The sequence below is a fragment of the Schizosaccharomyces pombe genome (assembly GCF_000002945.2).
Source record: "Schizosaccharomyces pombe strain 972h- genome assembly, chromosome: III".
In the NCBI taxonomy this organism is placed as follows: domain Eukaryota; kingdom Fungi; phylum Ascomycota; class Schizosaccharomycetes; order Schizosaccharomycetales; family Schizosaccharomycetaceae; genus Schizosaccharomyces; species Schizosaccharomyces pombe.
Window position 1 is genome coordinate 1,669,917 of NC_003421.2, and position 15,493 is coordinate 1,685,409.

The 15,493-nt window shown below is 36.5% G+C and overlaps 5 protein-coding genes and 7 long non-coding RNA genes across 12 annotated transcripts, besides 1 other annotated feature; 5 read left to right on the top strand and 7 right to left on the bottom strand.

The window, feature by feature from the left end:
* Nucleotides 1–27: 27 nt before the first annotated feature.
* dad5 (DASH complex subunit Dad5) lies at nt 28–946 on the bottom strand. Its single transcript, NM_001023269.3, has one exon. The coding sequence runs from the start codon at nt 687–689 to the stop codon at nt 405–407; it is 285 nt and encodes a 94-aa protein (NP_588279.1). The 5' UTR covers nt 690–946; the 3' UTR covers nt 28–404.
* A 1,020-nt stretch (nt 947–1,966) lies between these two features.
* On the bottom strand, nt 1,967–4,322 carry SPOM_SPNCRNA.1215. Its single transcript, NR_150076.1, has one exon. It is a non-coding gene; the product is annotated as a non-coding RNA (long non-coding RNA).
* Nucleotides 2,087–2,448, top strand: SPOM_SPCC417.03 (uncharacterized protein; the record flags this gene model as incomplete). The annotated part of the gene is made up of 2 exons (NM_001431047.1): nt 2,087–2,135; nt 2,327–2,448. The coding sequence occupies 2 exons, from the start codon at nt 2,087–2,089 to the stop codon at nt 2,446–2,448; spliced, it is 171 nt and encodes a 56-aa protein (NP_001417979.1).
* A 364-nt stretch (nt 4,323–4,686) lies between the features above and the next one.
* Nucleotides 4,687–5,304, top strand: SPOM_SPNCRNA.1216. The gene has a single exon (NR_150077.1). It is a non-coding gene; the product is annotated as a non-coding RNA (long non-coding RNA).
* On the bottom strand, nt 5,092–7,145 carry cfh2 (chitin synthase regulatory factor). The gene has a single exon (NM_001023272.3). The coding sequence runs from the start codon at nt 7,038–7,040 to the stop codon at nt 5,502–5,504; it is 1,539 nt and encodes a 512-aa protein (NP_588282.1). The 5' UTR covers nt 7,041–7,145; the 3' UTR covers nt 5,092–5,501.
* On the top strand, nt 5,508–6,409 carry SPOM_SPNCRNA.7459. Its single transcript, NR_196796.1, has one exon. It is a non-coding gene; the product is annotated as a non-coding RNA (long non-coding RNA).
* Nucleotides 6,995–9,431, top strand: SPOM_SPNCRNA.583. Its single transcript, NR_150955.1, has one exon. It is a non-coding gene; the product is annotated as a non-coding RNA (long non-coding RNA).
* mug27 (protein kinase Mug27/Slk1) lies at nt 7,177–9,520 on the bottom strand (the record flags this gene model as incomplete). Its single annotated transcript, NM_001023273.2, has 3 exons — nt 7,177–8,370; nt 8,413–8,862; nt 8,912–9,520. The coding sequence occupies 3 exons, from the start codon at nt 9,518–9,520 to the stop codon at nt 7,555–7,557; spliced, it is 1,875 nt and encodes a 624-aa protein (NP_588283.1). The 3' UTR covers nt 7,177–7,554.
* A 324-nt stretch (nt 9,521–9,844) lies between these two features.
* Nucleotides 9,845–13,355, bottom strand: mto1 (gamma tubulin complex linker Mto1; the record flags this gene model as incomplete). Its single annotated transcript, NM_001023274.3, has 1 exon — nt 9,845–13,355. The coding sequence occupies one exon, from the start codon at nt 13,353–13,355 to the stop codon at nt 10,008–10,010; it is 3,348 nt and encodes a 1,115-aa protein (NP_588284.1). The 3' UTR covers nt 9,845–10,007.
* On the top strand, nt 10,940–14,239 carry SPOM_SPNCRNA.7460. Its single transcript, NR_196797.1, has one exon. It is a non-coding gene; the product is annotated as a non-coding RNA (long non-coding RNA).
* A 422-nt stretch (nt 14,240–14,661) lies between these two features.
* Nucleotides 14,662–15,001: an LONG TERMINAL REPEAT.
* Nucleotides 14,795–15,020, bottom strand: SPOM_SPNCRNA.7461. The gene has a single exon (NR_196798.1). It is a non-coding gene; the product is annotated as a non-coding RNA (long non-coding RNA).
* Nucleotides 15,021–15,028: 8 nt separating this feature from the next.
* On the bottom strand, nt 15,029–15,411 carry SPOM_SPNCRNA.7462. Its single transcript, NR_196799.1, has one exon. It is a non-coding gene; the product is annotated as a non-coding RNA (long non-coding RNA).
* Between the last annotated feature and the right edge of the window lie 82 nt (nt 15,412–15,493).

Consider the following 15,493-nt stretch of genomic DNA (forward strand, 5'->3'; position numbering starts at 1 on the left):
TTCCCTTGGTTACTTAGCCGACCGAGCTGACCAATGAACGAGATCACTTATTAGACGAACTAGAACACCCTCTTTTAGCCTGCTATTTTTTACAGAACTGCATCGTACAATGCAGTAACATAGGTTTCGGGAGTGCAGCCCGAGAGTCGCAAAACTCCCATAGCGTAAAATGCCGAAAAGCCGTATTCCGGATGCATAGTTGATACAACTCCAACACCCACATATTGAAAGAAGCCCCAAATACCGCATTGTTGCAGTAAAATAAGAAATAGCCCCATCTAATTAAGAAAGAGCACATTCCTACTTCCTTTCCTGTTATATTTCTCCTTCATTGGGGCACTTTGTCTCTTGTATTCTCCTTTTTATCATTGTCATTTGAGGTCTGCATCAAAAAAGTTGGAGACTCACATAGGAACGTCTTCTTCCACAGCATCTGAAGACTTTTGAATCCTCGCTTCGGACATAACGCGACCAGACGCCATCAGAAGCGAGGCCTGAAGAGCACCAAGACGTCGGATGGCTTCTGCTTGAATTGCGGTAACATGTAAGTGGTTTTCCAAATGAGACATGTTGGATTGCAACTTGGACAGTTGGTCCACCAAACGATTCATTTGAAAGCTTTTCATTTGACTGGGAGATGGAGATGAACTGCTTGTTCGACTAGTTGGCACAATGGTAGAACGACGCATGGTGTAAGGTGAAAGTGAAAGAAGGCAGACAGGTAGATGGAAGGTAAACAAACCAAACGCGTGTGTGATGGGCGAGTGCAGCTTTTAAGACACCGCACTAAAATGCAATCAACCTTCAGTATCGACAATTAAAGGAGACCATTACCCACTTGAGTGGTATTTCAATTTAACAAATTGCAGCGATTTCCAACAATACCGGCCGACGTTAGTATTCCTCAAAAATGAATAAGAGCGTAAAATAGCGTGGAAAGAGTGGCAGAAAAAGGCGACCAGCGCAGCGCACCTATCTTTTATGTAGCTGACAAGAAGGAAAAGGGGGACGGTAAATTTTTCGCTTACTGATAAAAAACCAAACTTTCGTTATATGGTTTAGCGAGACATAATTTCCAAGCTAATAAGTAATACCGAAATCGTTCCTTTTGCTAAATTTTTCGGGTCAGTTCCGTGGAAATAGGCAAAATTATTGGTAAGGATGGAATTATCAAGTTTTGCATAATTTCCATGGAAGTGTAGAAGGAGGATGAAGACGGAACTGATGAAAAGTGCTCCAAAGCTCCGATCACAATCATGTTGGATGAGGTGCTTTGTCCAAATCAAAGGAAATAAAAATTCTCCGTAAGCTCGACATGCTAGGCATCTTATGAGGAAGATAGGCAAATGAGTATTTTAAAGGAAAAAAGAAATGGAAAGAGCACGATCGTTAGACAAATTACATACGGAAGTCAATGTCCGTGCAAGAGAAGACGCAGCAGCGTGATGTGCATCCGTTGTTTTAATTATTGTTTGAATTTTCAAACTTTACTCAACTACGATCGGAAAACCTTTTTTTTTAATAAACTACTTGTCTTAATATCCTCGGGTTTTATTCAGTTTCAAAAGCATCGAGATTTCACTACACTGGGGTTTATCTTTTAGGTCCCCCACATCTATCATTTCACAGAGTTCCATTTCATATCGACGCTAGGATGGGGTTTGACATATAGTCTTCTTATATGTGAAAACATATAGCTTTTCTAATCAGGTTTTGTTTTTTCGTTTCAGATATATCGGAAGTGAGTTGACCGAACAATGGATTTTATCTTAGCATGGACAAATGTATCAATTCCCTGGAAATGATTCTCTTGGAAACAAAAGAAAGGAAACAGGGATACACAAACCAGTCGAGACAAATAAAATCCAACAGGAAAATTGCTTGGTGTAAGGAAATCGTCATAGAATGCTTTATGGGAGTTTGGGAAGTATTTGTAATATTTACATTTTTTTTCTACTTTTTTTTTTTTTAATTTTTTTAGTTAATGTTTGGCTATTTTCAAAGGAGGAATTCCTGAGTTAGATGAAAATTAGTTTTTAATTTGTTTCTTTTTTTTTATATAATCAAGTTGGTTCATTTAGTAACCATGCTTCCTCATACCGCTTTTTCTAATCATATTCATTACCATTTTATAAGTAATTTTTTCAAACATTCACTCATCCCTTTCTAATCATATACCCCATTTTTATTATAGTTTCTTTCATGAAAATGAATGACTCCTACACTCCATACACATACATCGTTTCGTTTCACAATTTTGTACGCTTCCCCATAAAACAAAGAAATACTTCCATTCACCACGCCCCTAACAAAAGAAAAAGAAAAGATGAAGCCCCTTTCCGTCTATGTATATATACCCTTTTTCATGCTCACACGTGTTTTTCCTGCGGTTTATCATTATCGCTTATGGAAGTGATAATGGATATCTCCCAGTTGCTTATTTCCTAAATCACTCATTTCTTATCCTTATTGCGCTAAAAATGATAACAGTCGCATATTTTCCTCGTCCCTGCTAATTTACGAAGAGTTGATTACTTCATTCCAAGAAAGACGTAGGAAGACGTAGGAATGTCAAATTGCGATCCTATTTTCCCAACTCATCTCGCTTTCACTTGGCGTTGTTGGCATTCCTTTGATTATGACGGACATTTACATCCGTAATAGATGATTGCATGTAAACGAATTTTGTGCTTTGTCAAAGTGCAAAAAAGAGCTACCGATAAACGGAGGACCGATTGTGTTGAACAACTGCACTGACTAACACAAATTTATCAATGGAAAAAAGGTATACGTCGGCGATGCTCTGATAACTAAATGAAGGCTTTTTTTTTTCCTTTTGCGACTCGCCTGCCGCCGCACACTTACTCATGTTGATAGCTCAAACAAATCAAAATACTAACTTTAACGCCGACAATGCTCCACTTGCATCTTGTCTATCTTGGCGATTATGGTTACCTCAAACACATACCGTCTTTTACCACTTATCACTAACAACTTTGTGGAGCGGATTTTCATCCTACCTTGATAATCATCTACCCTCGCACCAGTACCGCAGTATTTCTTGATAATGAGAACGGATGCAGACTAGATGGGGCAGTAGTAAAAGAGCTCGCAAAAGAAACATGAAATTTCATAAACAAATGCTGACGAAAGTATATGAATGAAACTAACATTAACACAAATATGAAATTGAGATTTGAGTCAAACCCAATAATTAAATCCAAACTTTACATGAAACTGACTAGTACCAAAAATGATCAAAACCATACAAATACAGTCTACCCACTTTGGCTGAGAAATCGCCTATCAAACATGACTTGCTTAGTTGGCCCAGTCTATTACATTCCTCGACATATCCGTATACAAGGAAGATGATGATGGAGGAACACTTGATAACATGATTAATAAAAGTCTTTCGAAATCTAAAGCATTCCATTTGTTATCGAGCAAAAGAATAGAGGTAAAAAAAAGTTTTTGTTGTTCATCAGAAGGACCTTTATTTTATTTTTTTTTTGGGTCTTTGACTTTTTCTATTGAGGTATCCATACTAAAAGAAACATTAGAGAAGCCTTTGCAAATCATCACTTTTCTCTTCTTCTCTTTTCTTACTTCGTTTAACGATCTTCCATACGTTTTGTCTTTCTCAGCACCTGAATGCGTAAAAAATGAAATTTTTAAAATCCCACCCCCGTTAAACGAACATTTTTCATTCCCTGTCAAATGTTGTGCTTATCAATTCATTTTGCGTAATCGATTTCTCCTCATTTGGTGTAATTCAGAAACAATCCATCTTACTTATCTGATAGATACCGTGGTAATTGAATCATCCACTTTCTGGTGTACAGGATCACTGATATACATTTTGCCGCAGCCCGACGTTTTTATCTATCAGGGCTCGGGATCCCTACGACCCTCGATAATTGACTATCCACGTGAGTAATTTAGCCTACATTAGTGCCCCGAGGCATTGCACAGATGCGAGATGTCCTATTGTACTCCGAGAAAAGGCCCCTTTCAAATTTTCTTCTTTGCGCTTCTTTCTACTGGGATCTATCCAGTTCGCCGCGGACTTGATATGGAAGTAAAAGCATTTTATGCAAACGACCAAAATACCAACTTGATTATCCTTTCTTAGTTTTGTTATTTGTATAGATGAAATGAGTGCTATCCACTACGACAACATTCAACAAGTCATCGTAGCACAAAAATACATTCTCCAATACTACCTATATAGCATGGGCAAAGAAGGTACGACGGAATGAAGGTGAATAACGAAGCGACTTTTCAAATCTTTAAAAGAGTTTACAGAAAGTTCGAAATAGTACCTAGATGTCTGCAATGTTTTTTACCATTTTTTTCGTTAAAATACTTTTGCGTTAAACAGATATCTAAGTGCGTAAAAGTATTTTGATCATCCCTTCGTATTGTGTTATATTCGTTGCGTTTTCTGGAAAAAGTTATTAAGTGCTTCGTTATTCAAAGAGGGTCTGTGGCTTTTTTTTTCTTTCAGAAAAACTAATACACTAATGTATATAACGATATGTATGATTCCTTTGGTAATCCAGAAAAGGATGTAAATTCACAACTTGAATGTTTGGTATGAAAGGATGAATGTGGCTGTCTAATAATAAGCTGTTTATTTTTTTTAAAAAATAATATCTAATTAACTTCGAGTTGTCAATTGAAATGGCTTCTGCAAGTCTTTTTTTTTTTTTTTTTTTTATACCTAAAGGCCTTTTTCAAGTTTACTGATTTGCGACCAATACCTTAATACTACATTTGCTCCGTCAAAAAGTTTGTATGAACTAATTTTCTCATTACCAGCCACACCATAAATCTCGAGAATGTACAGTAAAAAAGCACAATGGCTAGTGTCTGCTGAAAGTTCCAGGACCTAATGAAACTCCAATGTGCATGGACCTATAATTAAAAAATCGGAATTAAAGCTAATCAACATAAAATCCTTTATACTGTTAAAGTTTTTATATTTTCATCCTTCTACAATCTCGATGCTCCCCTTAAATTACAGCATAACAGGAAAAATCGATTTTCTCACAAAAAAGACATCCTACTGTGCAAATCACAACGAAGTATGGAGAAAAAAGAAAATAAATTAATTACGAAAAGATTAAATAAAAAAAATGAAAATATTTGTTTCTCCCAGCAATTCATATACGCTTAAGGAATGTCCTCATGAACAATATTAAATCCATCAAATAATAAAAAGGGGTATGTAATAACATAAGTTTGATATTAGGCAGCATAAACCATAGAAAAGCTTCAAAATGATTTCTAGGAATAGGGGTTTAAGGTATTTCATACATTTTTTGGGAATAAAACCATTAAATCAAGGAAATAAAGCATGTCCAATAATATGATACATTTTCATCCAACACTAAATGGCTTACCAAATAAATAGAGGATGACAATAAAAAACAGAAGTAAAAAAGTAACAGACAATAACAGAAAGAACATTGTTTGAGTTAAAATTGAAACACTTTTTACGATATAATGCATGATTCTCTGTTTTTAGAACGCTTGAAAGAAAGCATACTCAATCGTTTCTTCTTCTTAGGCAGACTTTCACTGTTTCGAGACTTCCTCTCCTCGTTACTGATGGTGATGGAAGTCTTCTCAAAAACATCTTCTTTTCCAACGTCTTGCACAAAGGTAGACGCTAGATGATGATTCTTGTAAGCTGCCGCTTTCGCCCATTCGTTAGCAAGCTCGGGATTGGGATAGATGACATCGTCAACTCCATTCAAATAAAACTGGGAAAGTTTCCACATAGCTTCAGGATTCCTCTTCCTCGCTAATCGTCGATACCACACAAAGCTCCGAACAAGATTAATGTCACATTCCAGTTGACCAAGCTCAAAACATCGAGCCACACGAAGCTGTGCATCTTTCAATCCATACTTGGCAGCTATGTGATACAAAACAAAAGCCTTTCTTGGGCTCAACTCTAATAATCCATCTAAATACGAAGAGCCGTGCTCATACAGCTCCGCTAAGTCATAAAGGGCCTGAGGAAATTCATGATCAGCCTCAAGAGCTCCCAAATTCAAATAGTACATAGCTTTCACTGGATCACGCTTAACTGACATCAAACCACGGAAATAGATGAGGGCCATTCTATGCATGGCACCAACGTGTTGTCCAGACGCTGCTCTAAAGAAATAATGAATAGCTTCTTCAGTGTTCTGGGTCACACCAAATCCCATCTGCAGACATATGGCAACCCTATAGGCAGCCTGCACGTGATTCAAGTCGGCCGCCATTTTATACAGTCGATATGCTTCCTTCTCATTAATTTCCGTTCTCAATGCACCGGTTCCATAGCATACAGCCAACAGATAAAGTGCTTCTGAATAGCCAAAAAAAGAATTTCCTTGAGATACAAACGAAGTCAAATAATCAAAAGCCTCCTCTTTTTTCCTAGCAACATACTCTCTGTTGCGGCGACTAGAGGATTTTTCCGCTTGAAGAGCAAGTTGCAAAAAAGAAAGTCTAGTTTCTGGTTCACACATCTCAGCACTGGCTAACTTGTATGAACTTTTCAACTCCTCCAAGCTAATGCTTTTTTTGAAGTTGCGGAACATTTCATCGGAACCGGGATCGGATTGCAAAGAGCGTTGATTGAATGCATAATCTGGATCGTAAGATGGCGGTTCAGGATCGAAAAGACCACTCTTTAAATTTAAATTTTTCACGTTGATAGCGGAAAAATCCACGGCAGATGAAAACGTCTGTTCCGATTTTTTTTTCGACACTATTTCGAGCTCTTTGAAGGGGCTAAGATTTCGCTGTGACTGAATATTCGATGCAGAATCGGAAAATGACGGTACTTCATGAATCAGGGTATTGGTAGGTACTTCGTCAAACTCTTCCGATTTCTTAAACTGAGCCAAAGGATGAAGATAATCATCGTTAGAGCTAATTTCAATGGCATGGGTGTCTGAGCTAGGCTCGATATCATAATCAATTGTCGTTCTGTCCCACTCGTGAGCACTCCCAGTGCCGCCATTGCTAACTAGCATTTCTATGGCTTTAATGGTTATAATGCCTTCTATCTTCTATTTCACTTTCAAAGAGCGAGGAATGAAAATTGAATTCAAGGCTGCAACTGGATATAGGTGAAGGGTAAAAATTTATCTGTCAAACTGATGACTCGATCCGAGGGTCACGTCATGAAGCTAACGAAGCGACGTTATATCGTCGGACTTAAAAGTTTATTTGAATATAAACTACTTTTAAGCGTACAGGTTGATCTACCTACAAGAAAGATACGTTTACAGTAGAATTTTCAAAATTTTAGTGGGTTTTCAGCTGGATTAAGGATGCAGTTCTCTCTAAACAGTCAAGAATTAACTATTTACTTATAATTAATATTCATATCTCCCTTTTATGGAGAAATATGCTGATTAGTTTCGAGCGGAATACGCTGCTTGGCTCATCGATTCCGAATATGCTGTGGCTCAGAACGCTTTTCATGTCGCAATAACGAGACTTTTCGGCGTTTCTCAATGGTAATTGATGCGTTATTATCTGGATTTAGAGCAAAAATTCATACAGGTCTTTGCCTTTTCTTTCCAGAAGCCGATGGACTCTTGATGACTTAGTTTTGTGACCCTTTGTTTTTGATCGCTTGTCCTCATCCAGGTCCTCAATAGCAGTGGTGCCTTTGTTATGACTAACGGTGATTAAATCCTTTTGTTTAGTGCTATTATTTTTCTTCTCCGGTTTCTCTTTGCGAAGTTGTCGCTTTTCACGATGCCGACCCACCAGTGGCTTTCTTGCGTTGGGTCGATACTTGAAGGTGAAACCAAGAAATTGTCTTTGATTACCGTTCATAACTCCATTGCTTTTTGCTTTTTGCTCTGCCTTCCTTTGCTTTTCGTACACATCTTTGTACGCATCTAGTACCTGTTCGTCATTGAAATCATCAAAATAGGAAGTATCAAGTTGATTCTCCAAGCGGGGAACAAATGGTGGCACAGCTCTTTTCCGCAAACCGTTCCAATGGAGTCTCTTAAAAAATGGATGCTTTTGGATTTCGATTGTGCTTTGAAATCTTGACGTTGGTTCTGTTAGACACTTGGTGATGAAAGACCATGCCTCGTCTGAAACCGATCTCGCTTTTTTGTCGTAAATTCCATTTTCATTTTTGGAGGGTCTCTGCAACATTTCTCGCCAGTAGTATAGATTAGTCCACGTTTCTTGGAGCGTTGACCCAGAAAAGGGAGGATATCCTACCAGACATTCATAACATATGCAGCCAAGTGACCAGTAGTCTACGGTCCTATCGTATTTCTTTCCGTAAACAACTTCTGGAGCCATGTATTCAGGAGATCCAACAACGGAATTTACCTAATTTTTTTTTAGTTTACGTTTGAATCAAAATGTCTTTACCTTGTTCTCATTCTTTTCCAAAAGCGCTTTATAAATGTTTCTTCTTTGCTTTTGTGTTAAATAAGGTCTCTGAGGATTAACCGCGCTCACTAGTGCATGTTGAAGTCGATTTACCTGATTCGATGTAACAATTGCAGTACTTAGCCCAAAGTCACTAAGCTTGATATGTCCCTTTTGATCAATTAAAAAGTTCTCGGGCTTTAAATCACGATGCATATAACCTAGTTTGTGGACTGCACTGATTGCAGCGACCATTTCTGCTAGGTAAAATCGGGTTTGATTTTCATGCAAAAGCCCCTTGGTAGTCAAAAAAGTTCGAAAATCTCCTCCAGGGACGTATTCCATTGCTAGATATACTTTTTCCTTATCTTGAAAGGCATAATACAGTTTTACAAGCCATTCGGAATTAGTATTCGTTAGTATATCTCTTTCATTCAATATGTGTTTCACCTGAGCCGTTGTTAGTTTTCTTTTAAGATCTTTAATAGTGTCTTCTTACTTCATTAAGTTGCTGTAATGTTGATTTTTTCATCATTTTCATTGCTAACAATTCGTGTGTGTTGCGCTTTTTAGCAAGCCACACAGAACCATATCCTCCTTGTCCAAGCTTTACTAATAAATCGAAATGGCTACATTGAATCTTGGTTCTTTTTTTTCTCAAAAATGCTCTTTCCCTTCCACAATGCTCTTTCCATAGTCGCTTCTGTTTAGATTGTTTTAATGACGATGTACACGCTGTAAATTCTTCCAATCTTTCCTTCCTTAGTTTATGGTACTCAATTGTGCTAATATAGTAATTGAGGAAGAAAACTTGACAGGCCATCCGCTTTCTTCTTGTCTCGGGTCGACTAAGTATTTCAACTTCACTGGGCTTTAGTAATTGGTAGTAAGTTAAACCTTTAGGATCATTTCTTTTCGTCCAGCAATTTTGTCTTTCTTCGTTGAGCACCATGCGTTCATTTTTCGAAGACACACTTGCTGACGCATTTTCCCTGTCTCGTAAATAGCCGCTTGATAGTAAAAATAAATCAGAAAATTCGACTCCATTTTCTTTTGCCTTTGATACTAGTTTGTTATTGTCTAATTCTTTAAGGCCCAGTAGGTCCATTCTATGTTTGTGGAATCGTTCTATAAAATTGTCCCAAGTGAATTGCTTTTTCCATGCAATGGATTCTTTCCTTTTTTTGCTCCTATTCAAGTTTATGTGAGCTCAATTTTGAAATTTATTTTGAGTACACGTTGTGCCTGAATAAAACTCGATTCTCCCAGCAAATGTAAACAAACACCGGGTTCTGGGAATTTTTACAAAGATGATACATGCGCAGTAAAATTTACTTAAAAAAGGTTAAATAAAAAATTATATTTCGAATTCTTTTGCGCGATTAAAATAAATTTTTTTTACGAATATGTGTGATTATTTCCTTTATAATCAGGGAGATACAAACACCAAAATGGTTAATCGAGAACAAAAAAAAATAAAAAATAAATATAAATCTTGGAATTAGCTTATTTTGTCAATTAAATTCTCCAACTAAGTAGATATGTACTGGTGATTAAGAAAAGCTATATACTTCAACCGCAAACTATCCAGATTATTATTTATGTTCTTGTGATGATATAGAAGGAGACCTAGAATTGCTTTCTTTATCCGTTTTTATTTGCCTTGAAAGACTCCTGTTTTGTCGAATCAAATCTTGAAGCCTTTCTCTGGCACCCAACTTGTCTCTTTTACGACCTTCTTGCTCAGCCTTGAGTTGAAACTCCATCTCTCTTAGTCTCAACTGCCATATATGGCTCATTCCTTCAGCATCTCGTTTCAAAGCTGTGATACCTCTTTGAACTGCTGACTTATCTGGAGAAGCGGGAACAAGCTTTTTATCCTCGGAATCCAAACTAACGCGTTTTGAAGCCCTTGGCGAATTTGGAATAGATGAAGTTGACCCAGCGCCTAAAAGTTTCACTCGTTCTTCCAACTGTGATAAACGCTTACTTCTAGCCTCAAGTACACCATCAAGCTTCCTGAGTTCGGTCTTAAATTCCCGCTCCATTGATTGACACTTCCGTTTGAATTCTTGAATGGATTTGTCCAACTCCCTAAAATTCATATTTACTGCCTGATTCATGCTTGAAATTGTCGTCAATGCTTCAACGTTGGTATTTACAGGCTTACTTCCCGTATTCAGTTGGGTAAAACGAGTGACAATGTTTTTTATGAGGGAATTTCTTTCTTCCACTTGCTCTTTAAGGCGTTTTTCAGATGCTTGTAAAAGTTTAAGTTCTCTAGATTGACTCCTTTCAGAAGGACTGGAAGATCCAGAGAGGTTTCTTCTGAAAGCTTGTGAAGACAAATTTTCCAACTCTAATTGGATTGCTTTTTTGGATCGTCTTTCCGCATCCAGTAAGTTCTTTAACTCCTTCTTTTCAGACACTAACGTCTCCAAAGAGTTTGTTTTTTCTTTTAAACTTTGCTCACAATGGTAGATTTTTTTCATCAACTTATCAGTACCAGACTGATCCTTTTTATTCTCATCTTTTAGTTTTCTTATCTGTTGTACCAAATGGTTAACCGAGCAGTGGGTGACCTGTTTATCAAATGTTTCCATAATAGCATTCTGCAAAGAATCGAAATTTTCGCGAAGGGTAACGTATTGATTATTTCTTTCCTCAATCTCACTTTTTAAAGAAGAGTTTGATGACAATATACCTTCAAATTCACGAAGTTTTTTATTTAATGAATCTAATTCGTCATTGTGCCTTTCCTTCAAGTTGCTAAGATAATCGGCTAACGATTCTTTACTCGTTGTAACGCTTTCCATTTCAGTTTTTAACTGACTAAGTTGATCATTTAACGACTCAATTTGCTCATTGAGTAAAAGTTTGTTATCGTTACTTTTCACCAGCTCGCTTTCTTTCAAAGCAATTACTTGCTTGTTTTCTTCATTTTCCTTCCTTAAAGAATCAACTTCTGCTTCTGTCATTTTCAACTGTTCAAGAAGATTTGATGTCTTTGAAGTTGAATCTTCCTTCGCTTTATTATTTTCTTCTTCCAAAGTTTGCAGCCGCTTTTGTAATTCGTCAAATTCATGGCATTTATCGTTATAACGTTCTGACAATTGGGTAATTTCATCAGTAAGCTTTTCAACCTCTTCTTTGAATAAAGAGATACTCTCCTCATTTTCCCGTATTGTTTTCTCGAATTTCTCAATTTCACGCTCTGCTTCAGTCCTAAGTTTACCTACTACTTCTTCGTAATCATCAGACTCTTTTGAAGACTTTGACAGCACCTCTTTGGTATCCTGGAGTTCTTGGGTAATCTCTTCGACATATTCCTGGAGTTGGTCAACATCTTCCCGCCATTGTTGCTCCATTCTCATCAATTTATTTTCATAATCCTCTTCAATATCTTGCAACTGTTTATATAAACGAGTAAGTTCAATTGATTGCTCTTGGGTTTTCATTCTAGATACCATCATAGAATCCCACAATTCATTCTTGCTTGATTCTGCCTCTACAATCGCATTCATCTTCCCTGAATTCAAAGCAACGGTAAGCTCCTCCACTTGTTTAACCAGGCGATCATTTTCCTGCTTGCGAAGTAGTAATGCTTCATTTTGCATAGATATGTCCATCCTCAACAGTTCATTACTACGCTGAAGTGTTTCAATAACACGCTCATCAGTATTTTTTGCAGGCATAGGAACTTTTTTGGATAACTGTACGCGAAGGGATTCCAACTCTTGCAATAGAGCTTCCTTTTCCCGCCGTTCGTTATCAAGCATATTTGACAGTACATTACGATCTTCATTGTATGCCCCAACAGAATAATTCGTCTTCTTTGATTTTTCTTTTCTCAAAGCCGCAAACGCTCTTTTGGTAGTTTCAAGCTCTGAAAGAGCCTGCGAATACCTCGATTGAAGAGTAATTAGGTTTGAAGGGGCCGGGCTGGGGGTGGAAAGGTTAAAAGACTGATCAGGCTTAATCCGGCTTTCTAATCCAGATATTTTTTTCTCATAGCCTGCAACGGCTCGTTGAAGCTCCATAGTAAGGGTCTTCAAATCGATGTTTTGCTTCATAATATCTTGAACCTCCTGATCGTGGAATTTATTTAATTGATCGTATAGAAAGTAGCATTTCAGTTTCAACCCAAACACTTCCTTTCTCAAATTATCAATCACGTTTGCTTGTTCCTTTAAAGTTAAGGAGGAGCCGGGCTGAGATTCCTCAAACTCTTTGGCAAGTGCATTTTTCCTGTCTTTTAGGTCTTTCATAGCAGACGCCGGTATCAATATATCGGAGATCTTTTTGCTTAAAGCATTGGTAGTGGGGGCATCTTGAGAATGTAAATAATTTCGTTCTTCTTTTATTGGGGTTAATTGCAAATCATCTTCATCATCCAAATGAGGTAACTGATCTAGAGAAGAAGAGATATAGTTCGGACTTGAAGGGTCCGAAGTATAATCGTAATTATTGTAACTATCTTCTTCATACTGCTCTTGGCTCTGAAACCCTTGATTAGCCGTAAGTACGGGAGAAAGCTGTTCATCATCAGTAGTAATGTTGTCATTGAGACGATCAAAATTCGTAGTATCCAAAAAAAAAGGTGCAACAGAACTATTTCCCTCCTCGTCCTCGCTATTCAATTTATTGACTGATTCATCGGGAGATTGAAGCGGAGTAGAGCTCGTTGGAGCAGTAGCATTTTGATGGAGACGAGGTGATCCAGAATCAGATTTTAAAGAATCTCTATCAATTTCAAAATCATACTTATGAGAAGCTTCTTCCGAATCTTCGTCTTTTGATGTAGAAGAGGGTAATTGCCGAGATCCTTCCTTTCTGGGTGATAAAATGCGACGAACTTCCTCGTCCGTCAGCGAAAGACCAGCTAAATTATCCACTAGAACATTAAAGTTATTACTATCTAACTCACTGGAATTTTCTTCCATAATTGATTAGAAAACGAACTTCGACATAAGCAAATCCAAAGCAGTAGGCATTGACTCTTGTAACAATTTCAAAGGAGCGATTTTTGAATAAGAAATTAATTCTTTCTTAAATTGTTAATTGTTAAAAGAAAGTATGGGATCGAAGATATGCCTATTGATACGCTATGGCATATATGTAGTGGCAGTAGTTCTCAATGGCTGTCTCTACTTGACGCATGTTAGACTAACGATCAACAAAGTAGTAGACTTGTAATTGCGGACTTTACAATTTTAGAAGGTTTAATGTTTGTGTTAGAAGCAGATATTTTCAAAAGAAGTTAATGAAATTAATTATACATTTGCACACACTCGTTTACATTATAAATAGCCATGTTATTTGGCATGCCTATGGCACATACACAAAACAATAGTACATACATTGATGATATGTAAAACGTAACTATGATTTTCATTAGATTAACTCTCCTCAAGTTAAGGTATGTTAACCTCATTTCACACTGTGAATCCTAAGTATATTAATTATTGATGGAATAAACGTTAAAAACACTAAAGTCCGCTACGATTATGCTTGAGTACATAGGTTTTCACGAACAAGCGTAAATTTGCTTTCCTACGTATAGTTGGTATGTAGCCTGAAATTATTTGTTTCAGTCTCTATTTTCACCGTGTTACATGATGCTACATTTCGATGATTTCAATCGCAACGGTAAATTGAACTATGAATATACGAACAAATATACTTTTCATTAAGAGAACATTTTTAATTTGCATAGTGTGTTCGAAACTTGAATTGAGTGAATGCGAAAATAAAGTCCTCTACAACTCATCAACTTGAGATATGTAGAGCAGCTGAAAAAAAATAATAATAAATAAATAAGTATATGTAAATTAATTTATCTAAGTAAATTAAGTTAATACTACTCAGTATTTTTTTTAATACAACAAAGAAAAGCATTCTTTCTATTAAGCGAAGGATTTTTTTTTTTTTTAAATCAATTACAATCATCACTTACTAGAATGAACCAACTAGTTGAAAACTTTCTTTTCTTTTCAATTTTTTTTTTTATTCAAGCTGATCATTGATCTGATATGTTTTCTTCAAACATTAATTCCATGAAATTGTTTAAAAAAATTTGCGAAAAAAAAAGTTGACAGGTATGTAAATATTACTAATATAGATTATTACAAAATAAAAGAGAAACTTGGCATCATCACTCGCTCTACATAATTTTTATTAAGTAAAAATGGTAATACATAAAAACTGCTTCAAACTCGTCAGTTACGTACTCTGCTAAATCGGTTAAGGTGTCAGCAATATTACATACGCTGCGATACACAACGCTGAATATCACTATATGCTACATATTCTAATTATACCATAGATGATACGATATTACGATTGTTCCTAATGAAATTATAATAAGTTCTATACTATCTGAATAATGCAAATGGAAGCACAATTGAAATGAAGAACGAGGATCAGTTATACGCTATATTAGTGATAGGTAAAAATATAACCTGTATAACAGAATAACTATACCCCAGTTGCGACCTTTATGACCCGCGTATTGCAATATGAATGATTATAAATATGTATTAAGATATTTGTAATAATGTAATACATTACTATGAATGCACTTAAATTAACTCGCGAATGAACTCATAAACGGAGTTCATTTGAGTTTACTTATAGAAATTCAATGAAGGATATATCTATATTCACCTTATATAAATGATGCGGGTATATAACGATCCAATATACAATCATTACAGTTCTGACTCTGAAAATATGATGTCCGACAGCAGCTATCTGAATGCGATTATGCCGACCCTATGCTAAATTCATTTAGTGCTACTGCATCATGTTATGCGACCAAAACCATATTATTGCCAGAGGTCATTTAGCCACGGAAAGCTTACAAGCAACATATGTTGAAAAGAAGAGTTACAGCGTCAAAAATCGTTCTTAACAACGCAGTGTGGTATTAGTTTAACGAGACATAAGGACCGCGTCGATTTGTTCATGGCATGCTTTATCTATAGTGATATCTTTAATATAGCCTTACATTTACAATGATATCGTCATACAAAGGACGCCGCCACTAAACACGTTATTTTATTTAGCGACTTCTAATTTT